A 14200-nucleotide genomic window follows, 5' to 3' on the forward strand; every position below is an offset into this window, starting at 1 on the left:
CTGATATGCAGGAGAACTTGACATATCGTGAGTCATTTCCTCAGCTCAACAAGAGGAAAGACCGTGGGTGAAAAAAAATTTCACTTCATGTCAAATTTCAGTTTTGTTCTGCGATTAAAATAAAGATACTGACTTTACAAGTTTATGGAAAGAAAGCCCCATCCGTACCAGGGGAAAAAAAGTGACATTTGTTTTGATGCATAAAACTGTTTTAAAACAAAAAACAAAAAAAAAAAAATGTGTTCAGACCCCCTTCCTTTTTTTTTTATTTATTTTTTTAAATCTTATGTTGCAGCCTGACATTACAGTTGTTTAAATTCATTTCTCATTATTCTGCACTCAGTACCCCATAATGACAAAGTAAAAACAAAGTTTTCAAAAGGTTTGCAAATTTATGAGGAAGGAAAAACTGAAATATGACATTAGCCTAAGTATTCAGACCCTTTGCAACAACACTTAAAAATTTAGCTCAAGTGCCTCCCATTTCTCTTGATAGTTGCCGAGATGTTTATACACCGTGATTGGAGCCCACCTTTAGTAAATTAAATGGATTGGACATGATTTGGAAAGGCACAAACCTCTCTATAAAAGGCCTCACAGCTGACAATGCATACTGTATCAGAGCAAAAGCCATGGGGTCAAAAGGAAATGCCTGCAGAGCTCAGACACAGGATTATTTCAAGCACAGATCTGGGGAAGGCTACAAAAGCTTTCTGCTGCACTGAAGGTTCCCAAGAGCACAGTGGCCTTCATAATTCTCAAATGGAAGGAGATTTTGCAAAGTCCAAGGGGGTTTTCATGTGTTTTGCACTGAGGAGAAGCTTCAGTCTAGCCACTCTGCCATAAAGCCCAGATCGGTGGAGGGCTGCGGTGATGGTTGTCCTTTTGGAACTTCATCCCATTTCCACACAGGATCTCGGGAGCTCAGTCAGTGACCATCGGGTTTTTGGTCACCTCTCTTACCAAGGCCATTCGTCCCTGATTGTTTGGCGAGGGAACCAGCTGTTCAGAGAGTCCTGGTTGTGCCAAATTTCTTCCATTTGAGAGAACTATGGAAGCCACTGTGCTCTTGGGAACCTTTAGTTCAGCTGTTTTTTGCAACCTTCCCCATACCTGTGCCTTGCAATAATCATACAACCATCACCACAGCCCTCCAGCGATCTTGGCTGTATGGCAGAGTGGCTAGACAGAAGACTCTCCCGTGCAAAACACATGAATGCCAGCTTGGACATTACTTCTTCCATTCGAGAATTATGAAGGCCATTGTGCTCTTGGAAACCTTCAGTGAGGCAGAAGTTTTTTGTAGTCTGCCCCAGATCTGTGCCTTGAAATAATCCTGTCTCTGAACTCTGCAGGGAGTTCCTTTAACCTCATGGCTTTTGCTCTGATACAGTATGCCTTGTCAGTTGTGAAGTCTTTTAGAGAGGTGTGTGCCTTACCACATCATGTCCAATCAATTTAATTTACCACAGGTGCCCTCCAATCAAGGTGTAGGAACATCTCAGCAACGATCAAGAGAAATGGGAGGCACCTGGGATAAATTTTAAGTGTTGTTGCGAAGGGTCTGACTACTTATGCCAATGAGAGTTTATTTTAAAGTGAGAAAAAAAATGAATTTACAACTGTAGTATCAGGCTGCAACATAATATTGAAATAAGTGAAGAGGGTCTGAACATAGATACACACACACACTTTTTTCCTTTGTTATGCTCCTACAGGGTGTGGAAATTGTAAATTATGAAAGTGTTCTACTTCGCAAAGTATGAATAACTTTATTACCAATAAAGACGGAAGCAAAAAGGTTCAGCTTAATCCCACCCCCTTCAGCTACATATACCCACCACCCCTCTTCCCACCTGCCACTCTGTGTGCCCACAGAATGGGTAGAAGAGTCATTAAACTCTACATGCTGGGGCCAACACAGAGCTGAGGACTGATGTCGCCAAATGACAGAGCTGGAAGCCTGAATGGCTAAACAAGGAGCACCCTTGTCACTTGGGAAGAAGAGGGAATCATATGATTACTCTATATCCTGAAGTACCAGATGCACTGCTTCATCATCCTGGTTGAAGAGAGTGGCAGGGGACTGAATAGAATACAAGTAAAAGGTACGTATGTGCAGATTGTAGGGAGCCTGGCATTAAAATGACCTTGCCGTTTTTACTGGCATGGCTAAAACAAACACTGGTCAATCCCCATCTGTGCAACTGCTACAGGGCAAAAAACTTTGATAGGTGTCCTGCTCCATCAGTTATGAATAACCCCCTAACCCACAGAGGGCCAAGCAAAAAGGTTCACCTTCATTCCTGCCCCTCCAGACTCACTCACCTTCCACTTGCTCCCCTACGGCCCTGTTTGCCTGCCTGCAGTTGACAAATCTTTACATAACCTGCTCATCTCAACTGATGCTTTTTATGACAGCTTTTCAGACGGCAGGACTGAGATGAATTTATTACAAACAATGCTTTCCCTGTGAGGCCAGTCTCTGATCTTGATACAGGTTAAGCAGTTATTACTTCGAGTTTATATAGCGCCAAAGGGTTTGTTCAGCGCTGCACAATAGGGGGGGACAATACATGGCACAGTACAACAATAACAAACAACGTACGAGGGGTAAGAGGGCCCTACTCTTTCGAGCTTACAATCTAGGAGGGAGGGGGTAAAGGTACAGTAGGAAGTGGCTGAGGGGAATGAGGGGTGGGAGGAAAGAGGGAGAATGGCTGTTAGGTGAGGGTGGGGTAGGCTTCCCTGAAGAGATGGGTTTTGAGGGAGCGCCTGAATGTGAAGAGGGAAGGCAACAGTCTGATGGATTGGGGCAGTGAGTTCCAGAGGATGGGGGAGGACCTGGAGAAGTCCTGCAGTCGTGCATGGGAGGAGGAGACCAGGGAGCAGGATGGGAGGAGGAGACCAGGGAGCAGGATAGAAGGAGGTCCAGTGAGGAGCGAAGGGTATGGGTAGGGCGGTACTTGGGGATCAGGTTGGTGAGGTAGTCAGGGGCAGTGTTGTGAACGGCTTTGTAGGTCAGGGTTAGGTTAGGACAGGGTTAGAACGGCTTTGTAGGTCAGTTAGGCGAAATAATTGGTGGTGGTTAATCTAGTCTGCCTTTAATGCCTAATATTCAAGTCTACTAATAAGAAAACAACAAGAGAAATCTGGCAAAAATATGTAAAAAGGTCAACACTGTAATAGGCAAAAGGCCCCACACTTAACAAATCCCCCCCCCCGCCCAAACACCCCCTTACTCACCTTGCCTGTATCCATACTCAGTCACAGCACTGACAACATTGGTGTCAGTGATGTCAACCCTTCAGTCATGTGGGCATGCTCAGGTCTAGGTCTGCAAGCATTGTCATAGGACTAGTACAGAGGAAGAAGCAGCAAGAGATTGCATGCAAGGTGGACATAAAAGGAGCTGTGGGAGGTGAGGAGGGAGTGCCTGTGCAATGACACGGTTGCCATGTCCTGCTTAGTGACATTTCCAAATATGCACTCACTGAAAAATACACTTTAAAATGATCTCTAACCTCCAAGATGGAACAGAAAAGGCTCAAGGCAAAAAATAAAATAAAACCTTTACATTAGGAAGCAGTCCAGTACCTCTTTGAGTTGATCCGCACTACCCCAGGACGCAGACCGCTGATGGCCGATTTTCTTCTCCGTAGCCTCTTCTCCCCAACAGCTTGGTGTCTATTAGAAGAAACAAAGAAAGTTACTGTGACTGTTCCTGCTGATCCCCCACCCCCGAACAGTTATCAGGAAGAAGCAATACAGCCAGCCCTAAGCAGCAATGCAAATGACATTTCAGAACTTTGATACATGTGGATCACCAGCCGGGGGACCCAGAAGAGAAGGATCTGAGCCGCTCCCTATGCAATGGTTTTGCAGAGCAGGTAAGTATATGTATGTTTATTATTTTATTGAAATGTCACTTTAAAGCGACTTTCACTCTGATCCATAGCAAAAACGCATATGCTGGTGTGGGTTTTTTTTTTTTCGTGGTATAGGTCAAGTAACTTAAAAAAACTGCACCAAAATTGCAACACGGGTACATTTTTGATGAGTTTTTGGAACAGTTTCCATTAGCCTTATGACTTCTATCAGTGTCCAGCCAAGCACAGGTTAAAGCTTGTAGGAGGCGTTTTCTTTCTGCTCTAGAAGCATGTAGAACCCCTGACCTCTGTCGGAACAGTGCTGATTGGCCCTGGCCACATGCACTCTCCCAAGAAGAGAAAACCTCTAGCAATACACACTAAACTGAGCATGTGCAGAGTGTCTCCACACCATATGTCTTATCAGGAGATAAGAGGGGGACGAACAGAGAAGATCAAAAACAGCCTTTTTACACAATGCAGAGGATTAACCCCTTAGGTTCCAGAGTATAACAAGTATGTTTTACTGCATCTACAGACTGATTGTACTGTTGTGGGTTTAGTAACACTTTAAAAACAAAATATGGGGAAAGGTGCATACAATGCAGAGATATACCGATTTAAAAAGAAGCGTGGACCCCCCCTGCTGCTTCCACAGAAGTACAGCCAAACTGCTAAAAGGATCTTTGGCTACACGTCTCCAACTTTTTTCTGAAATATTGATTCTTTGGTAGAAAAAAAAACAAAAAAACAAAAAACACATTTTTCAGTTAAGTATTGAATATTTCCAGTGTTTGTACAGGAGCAGAATCCAAGGTCTTTTCTAACCAAGTGCCATTGTGCAGCAGAATCACTGGGCCTGATAGAAGCCTTGTGTCTCCGTACATTAAACATGCAAAAGGGGAGACTGGGCTCACTGAGGAGCTGTATGGAGCGGCACAAAGACTCGCTGCTATTCTGTTACCAATTCTAAGCCGCTGTGAAATATTAAACAAGTCTCTCAAGTCACTAAACATTAGCAGTCAATTTTACAAAGCCGTGTATACCCGGCATGGCAAGGGAAACAGTTATTTGAAAGCCTTCATCTGACAATCTACAAAAGTATAACCAGATATTTTACTGCTCACACAACGCTGGAAACTGTAAAACTACATGCAAGTCAAACTAAAGCCAATCGTGTGCAATTCTGGATGTCATAAGGAATGGTTAGCACCCGTCTGCATGCTTTTCGTGATTGAATCCCATTCAAGAGAACACAAAAAAATCCTCTTAACCACCTCCCGCCCGCCATATCGTACAATGGCGGACACTGGGTGGTTCTCTCAGTCTGGGAGGACATCTTATGACGTCCTCCCATTCTAACCGGGCATGCGCAGCTCCCAGAGCGCGGCAATTCGGACACAGCAGATCACCAATCCTCGGAAATAGCCGAAGATGTCGGCTCGGTCATGTCCAATCACAGCTGATCACATGTAAACACGGAAATGCCGGTTATCGGCATTTTTCTCCCCACGAGCTGTCACGCTGACAGAGGAGAGGAGAGCCGGTAATCAGCATTCCTCAGAGGGGACATGAGCACTGATCGTCAGAGCGCCGCCCGTCAGAGCGCCGCCCGTCAGAGCGCCGCCCGTCAGAGCGCCGCCCGTCAGAGCGCCGCCCGTCAGAGCGCCGCCCGTCAGCGCCATATATGAGTGCTGCCTTTCAGTGCCCATCAGTGATGCCTGTCAATGCCCATCAATGCCACCTACCAGTGCCTCCTCATCAGTGCCACCTATCAGTGTCCATCAGTGCAGCCTCATTAGCGCACATCAGTGAAGGAGAAAAATCACTTAACTACAAAATTTTATAACAAAAACTAAGAAAAACTTTTTTTTTTTTTTTAAATTTTCAGTGGTTTTTGGTTTAAGAAAAAATAAAAAAACCCAGCGGTGATTAAATACCACCAAAATAAAGCTCTGTCACAAAAAAAATGATAAAAATTTCATATGGGTAGTGTTGCATGACCGCGCAATTGTCAAAGCGCAACAGCGCTGAAAGCTGTAAATTGGCCTGGGCAGGAAGGGGGTGACAGTGCCCTGTAGGCGAGTGGTTAAATAAGTTGTACCTGTTTACAGGCAGCCTTCCCTTCTCTACATCCATTCATAGTCTAGAATTTTTATAAAGGTTGTCTGAACTTTTTGAAAAATGGGTCAGATTTGAAATTATTCTGCAGAGCTCTTCCAGGAGAGTACTGAGGGCTGATTTTAGGGAAACGACACACGCACACACACACACACACACACACACACACACACGAGAAGCAATCTCTCCATAGAGAGTTAAAGTATCTATGGACAAAATGTAAAATCATAGTCATTTCCACATTGTATTTCTTCTGCACTGTAGTTATTTTTGGCCCACTCCTTTTAATCTAAACAATCTTGAAAGTTTATAAAAGTACTTTGTGAAGACACCCACACATTTACTTCCTTGAATTCTGTGAAACGTAGCCACTATGTCCTGTGGGTGGCACTGCTGGCTCTCACATTTCACAGAGCCTGCCTTCTAAACTACAGAGGTCCTGAGAGGAGTTGTTTCAGGAGGCAGAGTCAGTACAGGAATCACTGCTTGCAGGCAGCAAGGTACCATGGGATATGTAGTCCACTCCTCCATCACTCCTGTGATGGGAGGAGGTAAGCATTAATGACTAGGCCTCACTTGGCAACATACTGAAAGTTATCCAGTCAGGCTTCATGAGGTAAGTAAATAGCCTACACCTACAGCAAGGTCATTGTACAGCTTTGACTAAAGTGGAATAGTTTGTTTTGATCTACAAACACAACTTACCTGAATAGGCAGTTTTTCGGTAAAGGTAAACTAACCCTTTAAACCGGGTTATTACCTTGTAAAAACAGCAGTGACATTGTGCTGTAACCAGGGGCGGACTGACCATTTGAAACTCGGGCACTGCCCGAGGGCCCAGGGTCAGTAGGGGGCCCCATGCGATGCCCCTGGTACCTTTTTCATAGGCTTTTTTGAGTGTGGGCAAGGACACAGGAGCCCCATGATCTCCTATTGCCCGGGGGCCCCATGAGTTGTCAATCCGCCCCTGGCTGTAACAGTCTGTACAGTAGGGGACAGCAACCAGTAGATCTCAGGCAGGAGACTGGCAGATCATGGTCAGGGCTTGCTGACCTGATGCCCTAGAGCAGGGGTGGGCAAACTTTTTGACTTGAGGGCCGCAATGGGTTCATATATTGGAGCCGGGGGCCAGACCAAGAGTAGATGAATGATGTGTATGTGTCATCCATAGTAAGTATAGTAATATTCCCCCATAGTAAGCATAGTAATTCATCCCCCATATAGTAATTCATCCCCCATATAGTAATTCATCCCCCATATAGTAATTCATTACCCATATAGTAATTCATTACCCATATAGTAATTCATCCCCCCTATAGTAATTCATCCCCCATAGTACTATTCCCCCCCGTGTCAATTCACTTACCTTTGCTCCGCGCGTTCCTCTCGCCGTGTTCCCGCGCCGTTCTGGTCTTCAGGGCGGACTGTGAGAGGAGCCTAGCTCCCCTCACGTTCGTCACGCTGCCCCGCCTACATACATCCTGACAGCCAATGTATCACGCTCCGCGGGCCGGATTAAAAGGTCCGCCGGGCCGTAGTTTGCCCATTGCTGCCCTAGATCATCAGAGTGCAATGCAGAGGGACTTCTTGTAAAGTTGGAGCTGTAGTAGGGAGCAAGAGTCACATAAGTTGATGTCCATTCTGTAGCGCTGGCTGCTACGCCCTGTCATGGTTGGTGGTTTTAGCACCTGGCAAGCATAACCCATTCAAGTGAATGAGAACGCTCTGCAAGTGCCCTGCAACTTTCTGCTGTACAGCAAACAAGGGGTTAAACAATAAAAAAGGCGGTGTGTTGCTTTTTCACCACCTGCTTTAACCCCTTGACTCCACAGAAGCATTCAGTTGCAGAATGGTCCCATTTACTTGAATGGGTCTTGATTGACAGGCGGTAGCACACACAAAAAGCTACAGAGTGTTTAATTCCTGCTTCAGCATGTGTACACCTTTGGCTGACTGATTTTTAGCTTCTCCCATGTTGTTCAGGTAGATCTCCACCTCTTTAACCCCCCTGGCGGTATTCCCGAGTGTAGTTCGGGGTAACATTTCAGTACCACAAGCGGTAACCCCGAACTACACTCGGGCTTACCATGCGGCGCTGCTCCGGGATATTCTTCACCTTGTCCTGCGCTCCCGTGATGTCCCCCCTGCAGTATCCCCGGCAATGTCCTTCGGCGGATGCCGGCATCTGTCTTCTGGGTTCCGTTCCCTGCGACGTCGGGACGTACGGAGGATGGAACGGCGGGAAATTTGAAAATGACAAAAAGTGACATTCACTAAATACACTAAAATCACATAGTATAATATTCCTGTATCAAACCATTTCACATACATTTTGTCCCGAGTGCTTTGTCCGGCGCCCTGCCTGCATTTTTACTGTTCTTTTTGACTGGAAACTGAGAACCGTCCATGGTGTCCAAAAAGCGTCCCTTTAGGTCAAAAGCAGTTTTAGACCGGCTAGAGAACAGCGATAGTAAATCAGAACCACTTGCAGAATTGAGTGATAATAATTTGTGGGGGAAATTCCTCATCAGACACTGAAAACGATTTTGCGACTTTGCTCAGTGATGTGCGAACTTGGCGCTATATTTCAAATTTCAGTGTTTTTGGTTTGATTATAATATTGAATTAAAATTATATTTTTTTTAGGATTTATTAAGTTATAATTTATGATTTAGTGTTTTAAACTTTATCATATCCGGAATGTTTAATAGACTCTTGTTCAGACAGATTTCAGTGAGTTATTCCTAAAAATTACAGGCCTACAATAAAAAAAAAAAAAATACATATTTCCATGCAAAAAAAAGGTACCGCTTTGAGCACAGAAATATGGACATAATCAGACCGCTAGGGAGGTTAAAGGTGCCTACCCCTGCTGTACAGAGAAGCGAGCCATGGGAGTGTCCTAGCAGGCCCCACCCACTACAGACTGACTGCAAGAAAACTACGGAAGGAAGGCGGGTATGTCCCCCTACACAACAACAAAGAGCAGCAGTGACTGGTCCTAAAACAGGAGACTACTGCACAGAAAGTGCAGGAATGGTTTCATTGGGGATTACTGCACAGATTGGAATGAAATTATATTTGTTTAGCCCCAATTTTGTCATGTTTTACTCTAGGCAAACAGATACATTTACAGTTGCAATAAATGCCCTCGATCCCCTCATGTTTTGCATTGTATTGGTATTGTTCTGTCACATGTTCTGTCCCCCTTTGTAATGTACAGAGCTGAGCGAACTATCGGCGCTTTATAAATACTGTATAATAATAATACACAATTGTATTTATCACATATATATATACACACACACACTCTATATATACATACACAGAGGGCTGACAATAGCTCTTCATAAATAATTTGGCCTATGCAGAGTACAATGCGCCCAGCTCTGATCATCCACACAAGACAGCCTGCGGAGGGACTCACAATATCTACTGCATGTTAATGAGATATCGCTACAAAGAGCAGATTGTATGATGGCCTCATGCATTATTTCATCAAAGACCATTTCAATATACAATAAAACGGGGCTGCAGTTTTGAGTGATGCCACACTCAGACTATAAAATGGGATGAACATTCAAAGGCTACTATTGTGAACTGCAGTATTAGAGCGCCGGTAAAGAATTATCTTTATAGAGGAATATTTTACACAATATTAGATAGGAGCGATTATACTGAAATGGACAGCACACTGCCAATAAAGTGTTACTAAACCCCCAACAGTACAATCAGTCTGTATATACAGTAAAGCATGCTTGTTATACTCACTGTGGAACCTAAGGGGTTGATCCTCTGCATTGTGTAAAAAGGTCATTTGATCCTGACTTCTCTGCCCCGCCTCTTGTTCAAGTGTCCACTTCTTATCTCCTGATAAGACAGACTGAACCCGTAGCCCTTCTGCACATGCTCAGTTTAGTGTGTATTGCTAGAGAGGTTAGTTTCTTGGGAGAGTGCATGTTATCAGCACAGGGCCAATCAGCACTGTCTAGACAGAGGTCAGGGGTTCTGCATCCTCCTAGAGCAGAATGAAAACTCCTCCTACAAGCTTTAACCAGTGCTCTGCTGGACAGTGATAGAAGTCACAAGACTGCTAACTGCTGATGAGAAAAGGTATTTAGAAGTTTACATTTACTAAAATAATTGCATTTCCATGTTCTGTGTACTGTGGGAGAGCAGATATGGTGAATGCAGGGTTTAGTAACACTAACAAAACCTCAGACTAGTTCTTTTGGATCACCAATATACACTCACTGACCACTATTAGGTCTGAAAAAAGCAAAAAAACACCACTCCAGGTCGGCCCCCCTCTTTCACTAGCCCTCACACACTGTCAGGTGATGGTCCTGTCTGCAGCAGACCTCATAAGACAAGAAAACATTAAAAGGCCGCAAATCCAACAAAATCACCTTTATTACAAAATTCTTGGCATAAACCACTTCCAAAAAAAACCTGAGGAACAAAATACTCCAGCTAACGCATTTCACGCTCCTTCAGCTCTTAGTCATTGCGGACTTTATTAGGTACACCTTGCTAGTACCGGGTTGGACCCCTTTTGCCTTCAGATCTGCCTTCATTCTTCGTGGCCTAGATTCAACAAGGTGTTGGAAACATTCCTCAGAGGTTTTTGTCCATATTGACACGATAACATCAATCAGTTGCTGCAGATTTGTCGGTTGCACATCCATGATGCGAATCTCCTGATCCACCACATCCCAAAGGTGCTCTATTGGATGGAGATCTGGTGACTGTGGAGGCCACTGGAGTACAGTGATCTCATTGTCATCTTCAAGAAACCAGTAGAAGAAGATTTGAGCTTTGTGACATGGAGCATTATCCTGCTGGAAGGAGCCATCAGAAGATGGGGACACTGGAGTCATAAAGGGATGGACATGGTCAGCATTAATACTCAGGTAGGCCGTGGCATTTAAATGATGCTCAACTGGTACTAAAGGGGCCCAATGTGTGCCAAGAAAATCTCCCCCACACCAGTACACCACCATCCTGAGCCGTTGACACAAGGCAGGATGGATCCATGCTTTCAAGTTTACGCCCCAATTCTGACCCTACTATCTGGAATAGAGATTCATCAGACCAGGTATCCTTTTTCCAATTTTGGTGAGCCTGTGTGCATTGCAGCCTCTGTTTCCTGTTCTTAGCTGATAGGAGAGGCACCCAGTGTGGTCTTCTGCTGCAGTAGCCCATCTGCTTCAAGGTTTGACGTGTTGTACATTCAGAGATGGTATTCTGCATACTTTGGTTATAAAGAGTGGTTGAGTTATGGTTACCTATTATCTTGAACCTGTCTGTCTATTCTCCTCTGACAACGAGGCATTTTCACACCTAGATATTTTCTTTTTTTCGGACCACTCTCTTTAAACCCTAGAGAGATAGTGGTGTACTCACCTCTGGGAGATTATCTATCTATCCACATATACACTCATACATACACACACACAGGTTATTTATGCAAGTGCTACAATCTTTTCGCTTTAAGAAGTCTTTAATGATGAATTCCAGGCAGATATTTAGAACAAATTAATGCCGCTCCATATTATTAAATGTCTTTGAATGCAGCAGTGCAAGTACCTGAATTTGGTCTGGTAGCAGCCTTTTGCAGTCCTTGTACAGCAGAGCTTACTCGGTTGTGCTGCACTGCTCAATGTGCTAACAAAGGATAAGCTGATAGGAGAAGAGAGCAGAGTGACAGCTAATCTCATCCCCATCTAGCCACAGGCTGGGGGATGGGCAAGACCTATGTTATTTAACTGCAGCAGAAAAGGCAGTTCTGTATAAATCTCAGAAATGGATGAACAAAAATACTAATCCTTTACCAAGTTCAACAGCTCCCATATTGATATTTTATCTGTGCATTTGCTGTTTGCCTTAGAGATTTCAGCTTTAGGACTTGGTAAGGAGAGTGACAATTTAAGCTTCTTAGCAGGCAGTGAACTCATGGGAAAGGTCTACACATCCTGCATAAGTACCAATGAATTTGGCATTGCTGTATAAATTGATTTAAAAAAATAAAACAAAAATGAAGGAAACTCCCACATAGATATATGAGGCCTGCAAATGCTAACCTTTTGAACATGCAATTTACTCTGCCACCACAGTTCTTACTCCTTTCAGTTACTGCTAGGTAGGCAAGCATGCATCAAGCAAAGTCAGGGAAAGTCAGCACCCCTGAGGAACCTGCTTGTGCCTGGGTCAGTGACAAAGTCTTGAAGCCATAGGACTGGAATGTCAATCAGGTAATGGTCGTGCCAGGCAACTGGCATTATCAGAAGGAGAGGATAGCAACACCCACCTACATATTCTATCAGTGCAAGTTTCCCTTGAAAAGGATTACCTGTGTGGACTTGTCATTCATACATGTAGGGTAGTGCACATGAGGGTCCCGAGGCCAGTGCCCGCTCAGGTAGGTTCCAGTTATGGCGTCCAAGGAAGAAGTCCTTCGTATTGCATTTGAGGGTCTCAGGTGATGTGAACTTGACCTGTCAGCTGCAGAAAAAGAAAAAAAAAAAGGGAAAGGGTTAATTTTCCTCTAAGTGAAGACAAAGCACCCATGCATACAAATTAGACCGTTCTCAAAGGATTCACGCTTGTGTAGTTTTATGCATAATGTCACTGAGGGAAAGTTTTTTTTTTTTTAACCAGCAACTTCCTGCAACATTTAAAAAAAAAAAAAAAAAAAAACACCACACGCCTGAAGTGCCTGCTTGTAGCCAGCTATGTTACATTGAGCCTGGAAAGCACTGCACCCGGTCAGCAGATGCAATTTCAGGCTCCTGCACACACACTGCCTACAGATCTGTTGCCTGTACCTCTGTAAGGCTGTCATTGCAGCGCTGCAGGCAGTACAAGTGAACTACGGGCATGCTGATCAGAGCGCTCACAGTTCTTTCAAACTACAAGCAAATCTTCCGCGGTGGCGGACGGTACTTTATTCATTCACAGGAAACGGAGTGACTGACCCAGCTATGTGGGCGGAGACCCAGACATACTCATTTTGTGACCGCAGGTGTGGTGAGAGGAACCCCTGCTCACTGTCCTGGGTGGAACATGCAACATGTTAGATTGTAAGCTCCCAAGATCAGGGCCCTCCTAACTCTCTTGTATTGAACTGTATTGTTGCTGTATTGTCTCCCGTTATATTGCAAAGTGCTGAGCAAACTGTTGGCGCTATATAAATCCTGTACAATAACAATGTTTCAAAGGGGAACTTGTTCTTTAATTGTGGCTGGAGATTGGATGCATTTTTGGATGCAGTGGGGAAGGATTAGAACCTCTAAGCTTTTTACGGTTGTCTGTCGGTTGGGAATGTCCCCCCCTCACTTCCTGTCAGGACAGAAGTGATAAGAAATCTCCCCAACTAGAGCACATCCACCTGCAGGACTCCAATGAGGAAAGTGGCAGGGTCTGCATCCTTTTGATGAGATTTTCCTTTGTGAGTATCTCCTCAAAAATGACATTTTGTTGCAAGAGGTGCTCAAAATTTGACTTGTATTTTAGTGCGGATGTCAGGGAAAATCAATGAGCCAATCACACAAACAGGAAAAGACTTCTGGGGGATGTATTGCACACAATCTGTGAACAGAATACCTCTAGATTACCATAATGCATTGCATTTTACAGAAAATTACAGCATTGCAGATTGAAAAAGCTGGTTTTAAAAATAAAAAACCTTCACTTGCAATAGGACTTGGGCAGAAATCTTAGATTGTAAGCTCTCAGGACCAGGGCCATTCTAACCCTCTTGTATTGAACTGTATTGTTGCTGTATTGTCTCCCTCTATACTGTACAGCGCTGAGCACACTGTTGGCGCTATTTAAGTCCTGTATAATAATATAATAACAATAATAAACCCCCCTCTGTCATTCCCTCCACTGGCTTCCGATTGCCCAACGCATTAAATTCAAACTACTAACATTGACATACAAAGCTATTCATAATACTGCCCCAAACTACCTCACCGACCTCATACCCAAATACTACCCAACCCGTACTCTTCGCTCCTTACAAGACCTCCTACTTTCTAGCTCCCTGGTCTCCTCCTCCCACGCCCAACTGCAGGACTTCCCCCATCCTCTGGAACTCACTACCCCAATCCATCAGACTGTCACCTACCCTCCTCACCTTTAGACGCACCCTGAAAACCCATCTCTTCAGGGAAGCCTACCCCGCCCTCACCTAATTGCTGATCTCC

The 14200-nt window shown here is 44.4% G+C and overlaps 1 protein-coding gene across 1 annotated transcript in view; it reads right to left on the minus strand.

Annotated features, from left to right (window-relative positions):
• Nucleotides 1-14200, minus strand: part of GLCCI1 (glucocorticoid induced 1) — a 139449-nt gene that overhangs the window by 74383 nt on the left and 50866 nt on the right. Inside the window, exons 2-3 of the mRNA XM_089664182.1 lie at nucleotides 12343-12494; nucleotides 3598-3687 (exon numbers count right to left, since the gene is read on the minus strand). Coding sequence (XP_089520308.1) covers nucleotides 3598-3687; nucleotides 12343-12494 — 242 coding nt within the window. The remainder of the gene's footprint in view (nucleotides 1-3597; nucleotides 3688-12342; nucleotides 12495-14200) is intronic.

Source organism: Staurois parvus, unplaced genomic scaffold (genome assembly GCF_062004578.1).
Source record: "Staurois parvus isolate SC_StPar_1 unplaced genomic scaffold, SC_StPar_1.0 ptg001847l, whole genome shotgun sequence".
NCBI lineage: Eukaryota > Metazoa > Chordata > Amphibia > Anura > Ranidae > Staurois > Staurois parvus.